The sequence below is a fragment of the Callospermophilus lateralis genome, chromosome 1, assembly GCF_048772815.1.
Source record: "Callospermophilus lateralis isolate mCalLat2 chromosome 1, mCalLat2.hap1, whole genome shotgun sequence".
NCBI lineage: Eukaryota > Metazoa > Chordata > Mammalia > Rodentia > Sciuridae > Callospermophilus > Callospermophilus lateralis.
Genome location: NC_135305.1, coordinates 92,725,408 through 92,741,647, shown reverse-complemented (window position 1 = coordinate 92,741,647; position 16,240 = coordinate 92,725,408). Strand labels below are relative to the sequence as shown.

The following is a 16,240-nucleotide window of genomic DNA, read 5'->3' as shown; positions in this document are numbered from 1 at the left end:
GCTTTGGATCTAAGCTTTATCTCCAAGATGGCTAACTTTGGGGCTGAGGGGAGCTGAGATCCAGCATTTCCAAGGTTGGAACCTATAGTCTGATATAGTGATTGCCAAGCATGATGGCAGAGGCGTGTGGCTCAAATCCTCCATCCCCTGGCTTACTCGCCTCAACTTCTTCCCCTCGGACTCTAATCCACTGCAACTGGCAGACTTATTTCCGTAAACATCCCCTTCACCATGTCAGTAATCTTGCTCAAGGATCTTAAATGTTCCTTCCTTTTTTATTGTATTGAAAGTAAGAGAAGAGAGGACAATAGACCTTTGACCATGGCCCCTTGCCTCTTTTCTGTTGATAAAGAAACCAGAATGTTGACTTGCCCAAGGTCACATGGGAAGGTAGGTGGTCTAACCTGGGGCTTCCTTTCTTCCTGTCATCTGTACTCATCTGGCCACCGCATCCTCTCTGCCTCGTGGTTCCTCAGCACAGCACCTGTGGAAAGGGATGGAATGCATGTGTGATCTCGTCCATTGTTTACACTGTGCCTTTGGTGGTGCCCTTGCACTGTGTGCAGTGCAAAAATTGTCCCCCTCAGCTTCTGTGCCCAAAGAGACTACCTGTGCTTCCTTCAATGCCAAGTGTAATGCTCTTATCTAAATGATTACCTCCCACCACTGTTTAACAAATTAGAGTCAATAGCATCTCATCATGGATGTGACTGAAGCTCTACCCTGAGCTTTTGATCCTGGGCCTAGGCAGCAGGCTTAAGTAGTGTTGGCTTGCTTCTGCTGTGTGACATGTCTATCTAACAGGGGACCTCTTTATTTCCTTTTTTTTTTTTTAAGCTATAGGGGACATTGAATGGTGAGTGTTCCTTTAAGGCAAGCTTGTTCATCTCCAGAAAAACACATTGTTCTTTATCTTTACGGGTTTTTGATTAAAACACTGAAGGGGACAGGCAGTCTCCTTATGTCCTGCTCAGACTTGCTGGATCTTGCTAGACTCCTGGATTTCTGGGAGCTATCCTCCTATGCCCACTCCTTCTGACCCAGATCTTATTACAGATTGAAAGAGAGCAAACCATTCATTGTGGAACAATCATTTACCTTAAGCATCTCTGTTTTTAGACCACAAATAGGTCGTTAACATATGTCTCTTAAGACCTGTCTTATTCTTCTTTTATTTTCAGCTTTTGGAATTGGGTACAAGATATCTGAGAGCTGTGCACAGTAAAACTATTAAAGGGAAAAAACCTGAAAACTGAGAATGGAATCCAGTTAGGAGCATGAAAAAATTGAGTAGAAAAGTCAAACCACAAATCTTCCTATTAATGGAGGTGGAGGTGAAATGGTACAGCTATAATGGGGCGGTGGGCACATCTTCCCTAATGATGAGCAACTCTGGGGCAAACCAGAAAATATCAGTTACGAAAAATATACATTTATAAGTGTTGGCTACCTTTTCTCCTATATCCTTCTTCCTCACTCTCTCCTTTCTACCTCCCCCCACCATCTATTTGGGGGATAAGATTTTATTTTGGGGTATTCTTAACATACCTCCTTAAATGTCAGATCCATAGTCCTCTGTCTACAGGCATTGCTTGGTAGCCTAGCAACCAGCATTATCATATACTGCCCTGCATTGTTTCATTAGCCTGAAGATGTAAAGATCAAGCAGTGGACACATAAAAGACAGAAGGGATGAGGCTTATCTGCAAAATCAATGCTTGTGATGATTAAGTAATGAACCTTAAGAACTGCATTATTTTGCAGCAGTACATCTGGAGATGAACCTCACATCTGGAGAGAGAGACAGAGATAGGCAGGAAGGAGGGAGGAGGACGAGAGTCTGTGTCAAGGAGAAAGACCTGGAGCTGCCTGTCCCCTAAGATACTGAACCCCTAGGATCATAAGTGTCCCCTCCCCCACCCTCAATTGTCCTTGCTGAATGACAAAAAGGGGAGCATAACTTGAATTTTTTGTCCAGGCAATATTTCTTAATTTGTCTGGCTAAGTAGAAAGTGGGCATACTGAGGAAAATACATTTCAGAGTGAAAACTATGACAACAATGACATTTTTCTGCAGGGTCTTATTATCCAGTCCTCACACAGAGGCTGAGTGGATGAGCTGGTTCTATAAAGAAACACAAAGACGTCCCGTCGAGACGTCTGTGAATGTCAGGGGCTAGCACAGTCTGGAACGGTCGGTGTGAGTAAATATGACAGCAGGCTCTAGCTGGCACTCTCAGGCCACTTGTCATTCTCCTCGGGCATTGTGTGCAAGCAGGACATCTCCTTGCAGAAAATGTTCTTTCTGTTTCTTTTCTCCTATTCATTTTTGAAGAGCTGTTGTTAGTTTTGTTTGCCTCAGATTACCTTGAAATTTAGAATACTTAATTCCAGTGTGCTGGGTAATCTCATAAAGGTTTCGTTTTTAAAAAAAATTAAAGTTATACTTAGCTTTTTAACTGATACATAAAAACATAAAAGTTGTACGCATCGATGGGATACCACGTGATGTTTCAGTGCATCATTTGATGTTTGAATCAGGGGAAACAGGTCTATCTCTCCAAATATCTGTCAATTCTTTATTGTGAAAACATTCAAAATCTGTTCTAGTTTTCTGAAATATACAGTATGTAATTGTTATCCATAGCCACCCTACTGTGCAATAAATAGCAAACCAGAATGTCTAATTCCTGTCTAATTGTAATGCAGCACCTATTGATCACCTCTCCCTGTCTGTCCCTCCCTCCTTCTCTGCCACACTCCCCAGCCTCTGGTAACCACCGTTCTACTCTCAGCATCTGTGAGATCAGTGTTTTTAGATTCCACACCATGAGTAAACTCACATGGTCCTTCCATCAGTGTTTTTAGATTCCACACATGAGTAAGCTCACACGGTCCTTCTCTTTCTATGCCTGGCTTGTCTCCTTTAATGTAATGATCTCCAGTTCTGTCCATGTTGTCTGCAATTGACACTATTTCATTCTTTCTTTTTTTGGCTTAATACTATTCCACTGTGTACACGGACGGCCATTTCTTTATGCATTCCTTAGCTGATGGGCACTTAGGTTGTTTCCATTATTTGGTTACTGTGAATAGACAGTGCCGCAGAAAGCACATGAGCACAGATATCTCCCCAACATACTGATTTCATTTCCTTTGGGCATGTACCCAGGAGTAGAGTTGCTGGAGTAATTGTGTAGTAATTGTGTCTTTTCACTCTTGATTGTTTCCCTTATTGTGCATACAAAGAGTTAGACTGTGATTATTCTAAACTTCATTGTGCATCAGAATTACTTGAGGTCATAGTGAAAAAGTAGTGTACTACACCTCTGATTCAGTGACTGCAGAGTGTGCAGAGTGGGAGCCCTAGAAATCTGCATTTCAGTGCTGCCCTTGCAATTCTGAAGTGGGAAATCTCAAGATCATCACCAGAATTGGAGAATTAAAGGCTACTTTCCAAAAAAGAGGACATGTGACACTTTCTTGGCATTGTGAGTTGATGGACACATTCTTCATTTTTATGGAGCCCCTCTCTGCAGTAGGAGGGTAGTATTGACTCATTGATTTCTTTCCTTCCCCCACACACTTGTATATGTCATTTAATGATGTCCCTTGTTCTTCCTGGGAAAGGCAACCCTGGCTCAGTTGTTGCTGCTTGGATTAGCCCTGAGACATCTGGCTCCCTGGGTATCACCAACACAGGCAGTTGAGAAGGGAGAAAACCATCATGCAAAGCTGTGGCATGACTTGGGGGCAGAGGCATATAAGTCAGGGTTCAACTAGAGAGGCTGAACCCATGGTAGCTATATAGGGAGAGATTTATTGCCAGAGATTTATCGCCTTGTGATTACGCAGCCTGGGCATGAAAATCTGAAATCCATCAAGCAGTCTGGAACTCTGAGCTACTGAGTAAATCTGCTATCTATAGGCAGAATGTTTTCCTCTTCAAGGAACCCCTAGCCTGTTTTTAAACCCTTTCAACTTACTGAATCAGACCCATCTAGATGATCTAGGAGTACTCTCGTAAAAATCAGCAGATTGTAGACTTAATGAGATCTGCAAAATACCTTCATAGCAACATCAAGACTAGTGTTTGTTCAAATAACTTGGGACTGCTGTAGCCAAGTCAAGTTGACACATCATCACAGACAAACAAAACAGAAACAAAGCCCACCATAGAAGGTTGACTCTATGGAGAATTAAAAGTTTGATTAAGTGGGCCTTTCAAAGTTTGTGTGGATCATGATACTAGATTCTAGGATTGGTGGAAATAGCAAGAGAACTTTGAGATGAGGGATTAAAAGAATCTTGGAGTAAAAACAGTTGATGTTTTTCATTTGAGTTTCCAGATCTTTCAGGAAGTTTCTTTGTAATGAGCAGTTGTGGCATTTGCCTAGGCAGCAGACTCCTGGAAGAATAAAGTTGTGTGACCAAAGTCAGAGGAAGTGCACACGGTGCTGTTTTTGTAGACTGTAAGGTTTGGGTCTCAGTGTCCAGCTGAGCATGAGGCTGGGGTCGATGGTGTCTGGTTCTCAGCCCAGATGCTCTGGACTCCTGAATGAAGCAAAACCTGACACTCTTGTTCCCAAAGCATGGGCCTTGTGGTTCCCCTTATTACTATGAATGGATATGGCCACCATATTGCCAAACTGGCTTTTTCAGGGGACAAATTCATAACAGCATATCAGGCTAGAATAGTACCCCATTTATTTCTGTCCCCCTTTTTAAAAATGGCTGAAGATCAGTCACCTGTCTTATGTCACATCTTCCTATTCTTTACTCATCCTTGGTTCAAAGTGACAGCATAGGACTTCCCTCTGTTTTGTGAAGATGTTTTCTCATGCTTTAGAACTTTGGATGTCACTGTTTTCTCCTCTTCCTTGGGAAATTCCACTTGCGCTGACAGGGTCTTCTTGTGTGTTACCTGCACTAAAAGCATTTGTTCAGTTTCTCACTCTTCTCCTCTCCCCAACACGCATTTGTACTGAAACATCACCTGTCAGCCTCACATAGTACTTTACCTTTAACTTTTTCATAGCACAAGTGTAATTATTATGTTATTCTCACTTACTTTATTAAATTTCTAGAGGGCAAGAATTAGTCCTATTTAATTTTGTATTTGACCCAGTGCTTCATCTATGCCTGGCATATAGTAGATGAAGGCATTAAAAAAAAAATTGTTCTAATTAGTTACACATGACAGTGAATGCATTTTGACACGTTGTACACAAATGGAGCCTTCCCAATGGCTGCACATGGTGCAGATTCACACTGGTAGGGTAATCCTGCATGTATATAGGGTAATAATGTCCGTCTCATTCCACTGTCCTTCCTAACCACTCCTGGCACCAAATGAGGGCATTTATTCCATAAATATTTACTGAGTGCTAGCCAAATGTCGGGCCATACAAACCCTGTTCTTGATACAAAGTGATATAGTAGTGATATACTTTCCGCTCTCATGGAGGTAACATTATAGAAATGGAGGAAGATGGCCAGTAAACAAGATAAATAAGTAAAATCTCTCTCTCTCTCTCTCTCTCTCTCTCTCTCTCTCTCTCTCACACACACACACACACACACACACACACACACACACACAGCTCTACAATACAATACTTGGAGGATTGCATCAAGGAATGCTCCTCTGAAACAGATGTGGAAGGCTGAGTAGGATGAAAGAGTGAGTGACAGGTGCCCAGCCTCTGATGTGAAGTAGCTCTGAGGCAGAATTCCTCCCTAGCCATGCTGTTCTGATTACAGAAGAGGCAAACATTTGTTAATATTTATTATTCTGCTGGATGTATGCTACTGGTCTTAAAGTAATATAGATCACACTATTTTTTGTTTTTTAAATAGAAGGCATGCAAAGACTAGTGGAAAACACATAAAGGTACAGCAATATACATTTGGGATGTTATTTTGATGCTTAAATAACAAACACCTTACTTTTTTTCTTTTCCCTGAGAACATTTGCACATTTGTTCTAAGCACTCTAAATGGATTATCTTGGGTCCTCATAATAACCTCAGGAAGTAGGCATTATCCTGTTTCCCACAAGAGGAAGCTGGGTCAGAGGGGAGCCATGCCACCTGTACCAGGTCTCCATATAAAAGTGACTTTTTTTTGTCCAGTCCTGTCAGTCACATCACTCTTAGGCATGCTCTGGGCTGGTTGGATAGAATTTATGAAATCACAGCATCAGGGAGATTTTTTCCTTGGTTAAAAACGTTTGCATTCCCAGGTAGGGAATTTGAGATGAGGGATTAAAAGAATCTTGGAGTAAATACAGTTGATATTCTTCATTACAGAGTGAATGGTGTCATCCACACACAAAGAGGTTCCATCCCCTTTACTTACCACTAGGGCTTAGTCTCCAAAGCAGAGCCCGCCATTGCCTTTCTGAGTTTGTCTATATTCTCGTGGGACCTGAAGCTTAGCTCTTTCTAAATAAAAATATGAGATAAAAAGATAGCTCTTCTGCAAATCTCCTTTTATTCCAGTATACAAAACACTGATTTCAAAATGGGGGAGAGGAAGGAAGAGAAGGTGAATGGACTGATGACTGAGAAGGCCCAGCCAGGGGAGGAGAGTCCCACCCCCTGGAAAAGCAGATGTCACTCTTCAGCCTTCCCAGGCCAGGCCCAGCACATAGGGCACCTCTTGTTCCTACTGCACTCTCTAAACAATGAATTGTTCACCCCAGTTTAGGGAGAAGGAAACATTAGGTCAGGTCAGTTAAGTAGCTTGCACTGAGTCTACCCAGCTGCTTCAAGGCAGGAAGCTCTGCCCATCAGTGCTTTTAATATGCTTTGATTTTATCTATTTTTATGAATTTTGGTACTTGGGATTGAACGTGGGGTGCTTTACCACTGAGCTACATCCCTGGCCCTTTTTATGTTTTATTTTGAGACAGGGTCTTTCTAAATTGCTGAGGGTCTCACTAAATTGCTGAGGCTGGCTTCAAACTTAAAATCCTCCTGCTCAGCCTCCCAGTTTGCTGGGATGACAGGTGAATACCAACATGCTTGGCCTGATTTTATTTTATTATTTTTTGGAATTTAGGCTTGTTTATTAGGACTGATTATAACTACTTCAGCATTAATATGGAGGTGATATGCACCCAGAGGAATGCAATGTGGGAATCCCTGACTTTTTAAAAGATTTTAAGTCAGTATGGGAAACAAAATAATATGAAACAAGTAGGACACAAATGTAGAAATAGTGCCATAGGCATTTAAAAATGAATCACCCCCCAAAGAATTCAATTAGCCATTTCAAAGAGAACTCCAGTGAAGTTTCAGTGGTCACATACCTTTGCATTTAGATTGCAGTCATCTCTGCGTTTGTATTGGTAACCCAGATGTATGAGAGTTATGAGCTTTTTATTGTATCTTGTTTAATGCCTCCTGCATTCCTTTAGTATAAATATCCTGCTTTGATTTTAAACAAACAAATAATCTTTAAGGTCCTTTCTTCTTGCTTGGGTTCCAGAAGGTAAGGAGTCAGTAGAGCAGGAGTGCCTGAATGTACCTGCTTAATTCCACCCCTGTCCTACTCCTTCCCAGGACCCTGTATGTACTCCTGGACTTGGCAGGCAAGCCCTGGGAATCTGCAGAGCATGAATTAACTCCATTCTTCCCTCTTCCCTTTTAAGAACATTAACTGACTATTACCCAGTAAGGAAACAGACAAGATCTGAATCTTCTTTTCTTTTCCATGTAGATATAGCACAGCTTCTGGTGACCTGGGCTCTTGGTCTCGTGCATAATGTTGGACAAATAAATAACTTAGCAGCTTTGGTTTTGGGTCTTTAAAATGGGGCTAAGAGCTCTTTTTGTGGTTAAATAAGCACTAAAAACAAGAACCCTCAGCCTGGTGCCTTTCAAGAAATGCCTCACCCTCCACTCCAGATTTCCATGACAAGAGATGATCTCTAAATTATCTCCTGGCCTCTTTCACTACTTGTTTAGAAAATTAGGGAAGAATACACTTTTCCCTTCTCCTCTTGTGAAGGAACTTGCCTTGACTTACCAGGCGAAGCACACCTGAGGGTTCATTTTGCTAGTCTGCAGGTTCCCAGGCTTGCTCTCTGTAATCACTAATCAAGAGACTGTTTTAGTTCTCTGGCTTCTGGCTCCTGAATTTCTGTTTGTTTAGAAGCTGAGCAGGGAAGAGGTATGTGATGTGTTCAGCTTCCCTAATTTTCCTTAATTAGTGTTTGCCATCATCTTCAGTTCTCTTATTAGAGTCATAGAATTTTAGAGTGGAAAGGATTTTACAAATGACCTGAATTTATTGTGCCATCCTGAGCCTCCCTGCCTAGTGACCATTCAGCATACTTGAGGTTATTAGGTGCAAGCTCACTCAGAGGTGGCCCATTGTGTCAGGGACACCTTAGATTGCAGTCCCCATAGGGTTTTCATTCCGCAAAGTTGGGTTTCAGTCCCACCTGCACCTGGTGAGAAACCTACAGATGCAGTTTTCTTTGGGTGGGATGACTGGCCTGAAGGCTGCCCCCTTTCAGGTAGTTCATTTTAGAAAATTCATTATCCACCTGGACACTGTAGCTCATGTCCAGGTACTTGGAAGGTTGAGACAGAAGGATTGCAAGTTCAAGGCCAGCCTCAGCAATTCAGAGGGCTTCTGTCTCAGTATAAACAATGATAAGGGCTGGGGATGGAACTCAGTGGTAGAGCACCACTGGGGTTCAATTCCCAGTGAAGAAAGTAAAAATTTGTTGTTAAGTAGTCAGAATTGGCAGAGGAAGCAAGGGATGCCTTTGACATCTCAAGTAATTTGCCACCACCTTCTGTATCTGCTGCTTCCTGAGCGAATTCCAGCTTGTGTCTTGTCTTGGTGCAGGAGAGCATCCTCAAGGTCCTCTGTGCACCTCCGGGCCTCAGGGCTTCTTGTGGGGGATGCAGCCAGGTTGGGTCCTGGCAGGCCACTTCCTGGAGACTGAGCATGGGGAGGACTCTGGTGGAAGAACATGAAACTGCCAGTGTAATTCTGTTATGGTGCCGAAGATGCAGAGTCCTGGCTTCAACATGCTCACCTCGATTTACTTGCCAAGGGCAGGCAGACTGACTTGGGATCTGCACCACATGCAGAAGGAACCAGCAAATGTTAACAAACAGGGCTTCTAAACTTTAAAAAATTAACAGCTTTATTGAGATATACTTAATATACCAAATTGCACTTTTTTTTTCTTTTTTAAAATTTGTTTTAATTAGTTATACATGACTGTAGAATGCTCTATGATATATCATGCATAAATGGAGTATAATTTCTCATTTTTCTGGTTATTTATGACGTAGAACCCCATCATATGTGTAGTCATATATGTATATAGGGTAATAATGTCTGATTCATTCTAATATTCTTTCTATCCTCAGACCCCCCTCCTCCATTCACTCCCCTCTACCTAATCTAAGGTAACTCTATTCTTCCCTAGCTCTTCTGCTCTTATTGTGAGTTATCATGCGCATATCAGAGAAAACACTGGGCCTTCCTTTTTGTGGGATTGGCTTATTGTTTAGCATGATAGTCTCCAGTTTCATCCATTTACCTGCAAATGCCATAATTTCATTTTTCTTTAAGGTTGAGTAATATTCCATTGTGTAGGTATATGTGTGTGTGTGTGTGTGTGTGTGTGTGTGTGTGTGTATAATCTCACATTGTCTTTATCCATTCATTTGTTGAAGGGCACCTAGGTTCGTTTTATAGCTTAGTTATTGTGAGTTGAGTGGCTGTAAACATTGATGTGGCTATGTCATTGTAATATACTGATTTTAAGTCCTTTGTGTAGAAACTGAGGAGTGAGATAACTGGGTCAAATGGCACTTTTTAAAGTTGTTTAATTTGGTAGTTTTTAGTATATTAATAGAGTTGTACAGCTATCACTACAATTAATAGTAGAACATTTTCATCACCCTGGAAAGAAACTCTGTACCCATTAGCAATGACCCTCTGAGATTCCCCTTCCCTATCCCCTGGCATCCATAATCTGCTTCCTGTTTCTATGGATTTGCCTGTTCTGGACATTTTCTATAAATGAAATCATATAAAATGTGTCTTTTTGTGTCTGGCTTCTTATGTTTATTGTTTTCAAGGTTCATCCATGTTATAGCCTATATCAATACTTCATTTCTCTTCGTGACCTAATAATTTCCCATTGACTCGATAGACCACTTTTATTTATCTGTTCACCAGTTGATGGACATGTGGTTTGTTTCCACGTATGGCCTATCGTGAATAGTGTTTCTATGAACATTAGTATACAAGTTTTTGTGTGGATATGTGTTTTCAGTACTTTCAAATATAGATATAGGTGTAGAATTGCTAGGTCATATTCCCTGAAGAAACTTTAAAATTATTTCTTTTTTGTTTGCTGTTCTTGGATCTCTTATTCCTGTTCTTTAGGTTTGTGTTCACTTACTTTGTGTTAAACATGATCTGTGACTTGATATAAAGTCAACACATCTGGAACCCTGGTTAAAATTCTTTTTAAAAATAATTATTAAAAATTACTGAAGTGAGAATAAGGTGAATCAAAAAAATGCTTATTATTGCCGGGCATGGTGACACATGCGTATAATTCCAGTGGCTCAGGAGGCTGAGGCAGGAAGATCAAAAGTTCAAAGCCAGGCTCAGCAACTTAGCAACTTAGCAAGGCCCTAAATTAACTTAATGAGACCCTATTCCAAAATAAAAAAACTAAAAGGGGCTTGGGATGTGGCTCAGTTGTTAAGCACCCCTGGGTTCAAACCTGTCCCCCTCTCCAAAAAAATAAACTCAACTTATTTTTTTTAATTTTTTAAAGATAGAAAGAGGGGAGAGAGAGAGAATTTTTTAATATTTATTTTATAGTTTTTGGTGGACACAACATCTTTATTTTATTTTTATGTGGTGCTGAGGATCGAACCCAGCGTCCCAGGCATGCTTGGCGAGCACATTACCACTTGAGCCACATCCCCAGCCCAAAACTCAATTTATTATCTAGTGTGGATACTAGGCTATATTTGGCTTTGTTTCTTCTTCTTATTCTTCTTCTTTTTAATTTTAGTTTTTGATGGACCTTTATTTTACTCACTTAGTTATATGTGGTACTGATAATCCAAGCCAGTGCCTCACACATGGTAGGCAAGCCCTCTACCACTGAGCCACAACCCTAGACCTGGCTTTGTTTCTTCTTCACTGAGCTTCTATAACATTGACCAAGGCTGTCTTTTTTTTTTCTTTTCCAGAATCGCAATGAAATAAAGAATGGCACTATCCTTCGATTAACTACATCTCCAGTAAGTTGATCTTAGTTCATCTCTTCCTAGTATGCTCTTTGCCCTCAGGTTGTTTTTGATTTTGGGGGACTGATTTTGGAGGGTAACTTTAGTGCATAACAAAAGGGCTCTGGGAAGTCTTCATATGCAGATTCTGGATTGGCAGGAATGCCCCCTCCATATTTCCCATTGAAGAGGAGGAAGATTTCCTTCCAGGGTAAGAGAAAGTAAATTGATTGTGAAGCCTTGAAGTTTGAGCTTCCGGGTCATTTAACACTTCTTGTAATGATGGATGGGATGACTGAGCTGTCATGATTGGTTTCACCCAGTTGCTCACAAGCAAAACAAAACCAAAGCTTGTTAATTCCCTTCTGAGTCAGAGGGTGTGTGTGTGTATGTGTATGTGTGTGTATGTGTGTGTGTGGGGGGTTGAGTGGGTGGGGAGAGAGAGAGAGAGAGAGAGAGAGAGAGAGAGAGAGAGAGAGAGAGAGAGGTGGAGATATTGAGTGAAAAGAGAATTTAAACATTTCTCAGCTTTGGTCAGTTCTTATGACAATTCATAAAAATGCAGTTCAAGCCACTTATGCTGTGCCATTGACCACTGTTTCTATATACAACACTTGAAAGTCTCTGAATAAAAGATGCTGAACAAGATGCTGCAGTGTATTTAGATGATGGTAGCTGATTGTGTTGCTTATCTTGATCTTTCTGACTTCCTGGGAGAGACTCTGGATAGTAACATCAGCATATTTAAACTACATTATTTCACAGTGCATTTTATGGCTTTCCTAAAAAAAAAAAAAAAAATCTACACAGAAACACACCAAGTGTTACTATTTTCACACTGTGTATGTGATGAAAACTGTCTCTGACTATCGTTTTCAGTTTCCACTGAAGCCATGTGGTCGGCTAAAAATAAATTTAAAAATTGGGAAAAGCATCTGGCTAGAATTAGACTGTGGGTAGTGGAACTACCACAAATTCTTCTTGTTAAAAATTACATTAGAGAGGCTTAAAAACTCTTAAACATTTTACCCCATAACATCCTGAATTCTTAGCACAGCAATGAGCTCAATGGACTGCACGGCTGGAGCTTCTGATGCCTCCTGCCAATTAATGGAGGTTATAGTTTGTCTCTATTTTTCTAGGGGCTACATAATGAGACCTGAGCCATTTTTGTTCAATTTTACGCTGGCCTTCTTGATTCAGCACAAATTAATGTTACCTTGACCCTTAAAGATATGATTATTTTATTTGTTTTTTTTTTGTAGTTTCTGTATATCCTAGGTTAATCATCTGCTTGCCAAGCAGCAAGAGTATACCTTGACTTTTATTTCACCTTAGTATCAGAAAAACTCAGCTTTTCATGTAGGCCTTCTCTAAGCCAAAGAAGGAGTCAGATCTCTTTTATTGTCATGGGTACATGAACAGAATCCCCGCAATCTAAGCCACTCTTGGAAGGAAGTTTAGGTGTTGGGTGAAGTCTTCAGCATCCCTAAAATGAACGTTTTAAGACCATGACATGACTGATCATCAGGGACACAGTGGAATTTGTGATCTTCAGAGGATGATCCTCAGTCTCCCCTCAATACATGCACCGAGGTGAAAGTCAGTGTGCAAGGTACTGTTTTACAGGATGATGTCACAGGAGCATGGGCAGCAAGGCTCCAAGCCTTGGTTCTTATGTCCTAACAAAAGAAAATTTAAGGTCAGACATAAAAAGCCAAGGAAGAAAATTTTCATCAAAAGTGACAGCAAAGAATGCTCTCAGGAGAGAAAGAGGGTGGGCTGTCACTGAGCAGACAAAGACAAAGGAAAGTCAACGCCACTTTTAAGTTTATCACTGTTTTACGTTTGCTGTGAGAACTGGGGTCTATCTACTGCAGTCTCTACAAATCTGATGTTTTAAGTCCTCGGTCACATTGGGTGGGGGATTTTTTTTTCTTCTTTTCTTTTATTTATTTATTTATTTTTAGTTGTACATGACAGTAGAATGTATTTTGACATTTCATACATGCATGGAGTATAACTTCTCATTCTTGTGGTTGCACATGATGTGCAGTAACACCAGTCATATATTCATATATGAGCATATGTCTGATTCATTCTACTATCTTTCCTATTATCATCCCCAGGTGCGGGAATTTTTGACCCTAGTTGGTCCTTTCTGGAATCATCATGGTGACCCTCCCATGGTGATGATGGGTGTTTTCTGTACATGAATTCTATGTTAATGTAGGTGCTGGGGCCAGTGACCCAGTAAACTTTGTCTTTGTTCAGCACTACTAATCCTCCTTCTGAAATACATTAAGAAACTTACAGCCATAAATCTTAAGTATACAGTGATTCCAGTAGATCTTTCCTTCTTGATGTATTTCTTCATTGATTCTGTTTGTTTCCACCTGTTTATCCTTAGGGTTAGTACACCTGTGGTTTTTTCCTACAGGTTACTCAATTATTCATTAAAGGCAATTCAAAGAAACCCATGACCCTGCTTTGTTATTGGTTTTGTGTTCCACTGCTGATTATTAAGTGCTACCTAACAATGGGAGTCTACTTATATAAGACTGGTTTGCATTTCCTAGGGCAGTGGCCCCAAACCTAGATCAGTGGTGGAACTTTAAAAATGCTCATATCTGGGGGTTGGGGGTTGTGGTTCAGTGGTAGAGTGCTCATCTGGTACATGCGAGGCACTGGGTTCAATACTCAGTACCAAATAAAAATAAATAAAATAAAGGCATTCTGTCCAACTACAACTAAAAAATATATATATTTAAAAAAATGCTCATATCTGGTCCTTGACAGGGAGGCTGAGTTAGGAGGTCTAAGAATGGGGCCCAGAATTCTGCACTTAGACTGGTTGCCTTGTGGTGTGGCTGTAGTCACAGAGTCTAGAACTGAGAATTACTCTATAGCAAGGTACTTGGATTCTGTAAACTTCATTTATTACTAGTAGATTTTTAAATTATTTTGTGTACAATCGCATCAAAAATATAGGTCACAAATGCTCTTTCACTTTTTACATGTACAATAAGAATATATTTTTAAAAATCAACTCCATTAAATTTGTTAGGCAGTGTTAGAGTGTCATAGGGAAACCAGGAGATGTGTATTATACTAGTTCTTAAAGTCCCTACATCTGCCACAGTTGAACTCTTCCTGCACCTAGATAAGAACACACACACACACACACACACACACACACACACACACATACACACACACATTCACACCAACACATGCATACAGATGTACAAGCTCCATTCTTTGGCAAAGTGTAACTGTGCTATTTTACGTTGACTTTGCCAAAAGTAGTCTTTTTTTTTTGGTCACTTTATCACAGAACAGTTTTTTCTTAAGGAAGTAGAGTGTTAATACAAAAAGATCTAAACAAAAGACTTGTACTATTTTTCTCGTGAAAACCCTTGCACTTGGCTGGTGATCCTTTGCTGCACTGGCCAGCCTCTCAAGTGACCATCTTAAGCACGTATCTTTCTGGCATCCTATCTTTATCCATCTCCACAGTATCATAAAACTATAGATAGGACCACATCTGTGGAATGTGTGCACATGTGTGTACACTTCAAGCAGTTTAGAGCTGGGGAGCTTCGAACTGGGCAGCTGAGCCACGTCTCTGTCTCCCTCCCTGCCGTGATCCCAACTATGGAAGTCAAATCTGAGACATACTTTTAAACAGGTTTTGGCAGCTGTTTCTATTACCGAAGCGTTGTTTTCACTTTCTAAATTTTTTTTTTGTGGGGGTACCAGGGATTGAACTCAGGGACACTCAAACACTGAGCCACATCCCCAGCCCTTTTTTTGTATTTTATTTAGAGACAGGATCTCACTGAGTTGCTTAGTGTCTCACCATTGCTGAGGCTGGCTTTGAACTCACTATCCTCTTGCCTCAGCCTCCGTAGTGGCTAGAATTACAGGCGTGCACCACCGTGCCCTGCTGAAATTTTTGTTTTAAAAAGTCCTCACAATGCATCTATTTTGGGGGGCTTGGAGTGGAGAGAACCTTTCCAAATAGGGCATGAAGCCTAGAAGTCATAAAGAAAAAGATCAATAAATTTGACTACCAAAAAACTTTAAAAAAAAACCCAAATACCACCCTCTCAAACCTTTGATTGGAATGAATTCCAGACACAAAGTAAAAAAAAAAAAAAAAAAAAAAAAAATTCATGATAGAGGGCAAATTCCTTTATTTACTGGATCCTTTATGAATGAATAAGGAAATTGCCCCCAAAGACAGGTGATAGATATACACGTAAAAGAGAAAAGCTCAACCCCTGTCTTAAAAGAGATGAAAATCTATACTGCTAGGCAATCAAGGCGTGAGGAAAAAAGCCGCTGTGGAGTCGGGGTATAAATGCCAATTTATACAGCCTATTTCAGTATTCCAAACTAAGATTTTCTGAAGAGCCTCAGAAGTATATGAACTGAATTCTTCTTGCCCATTATTCCTCGTCTTGGCCCCTGTGGACATAGAACCAGCTGCTCATTAAGTAACTTTCTGTTGCCTTCTCAGCTCGAAGCCTAATCCTTCCTGTCTGCTCCCTCATGTTTGGGGAACCAGTAAGAGAATTATCTAGGTCAGAGTGCCTGTCACAGGGATTTTTGGGGCTAGTTCCTCCGTTAATAAGAAAAACGATATTATCTCAGTCACCCAGAGGATTCAGGTTCTCATCTCAGAGATTCTTAACAATAAGACCATTAGCAGTTTATGACTTTTCAATTTTTTTTTTTTTTGACTGGTTTGAGAAACTAAAAAAGGCTATAAAATGGCTTAGATTCTTTTTCTTGCCTTTGTTCTAGGAAGCCTAACTCAGGGAGAAGAAGCTGGTGAAGGCAGCTGCCCAAGGACAGATTGTAGGGATAGCAAAGGGACATGTTGGGAGTTTCTGATAATGGTCCAGGCAGATGGCCGGGGCCTCCTGCCTTGTCAGGATGTGGAGGGT

At 40.7% G+C, this 16,240-nt stretch overlaps 1 protein-coding gene across 3 annotated transcripts in view; it reads left to right on the top strand.

The window, feature by feature from the left end:
- The window catches only part of Elmo1 (engulfment and cell motility 1), a 551,061-nt gene that overhangs the window by 153,598 nt on the left and 381,223 nt on the right, over positions 1–16,240 (top strand). For all 3 annotated transcript variants that reach the window (XM_076864020.2, XM_076864023.2, XM_076864025.2), the window contains exon 5: positions 11,250–11,300. In XM_076864020.2, the coding sequence (XP_076720135.1) occupies positions 11,250–11,300 (51 nt within the window). The remainder of the gene's footprint in view (positions 1–11,249; positions 11,301–16,240) is intronic.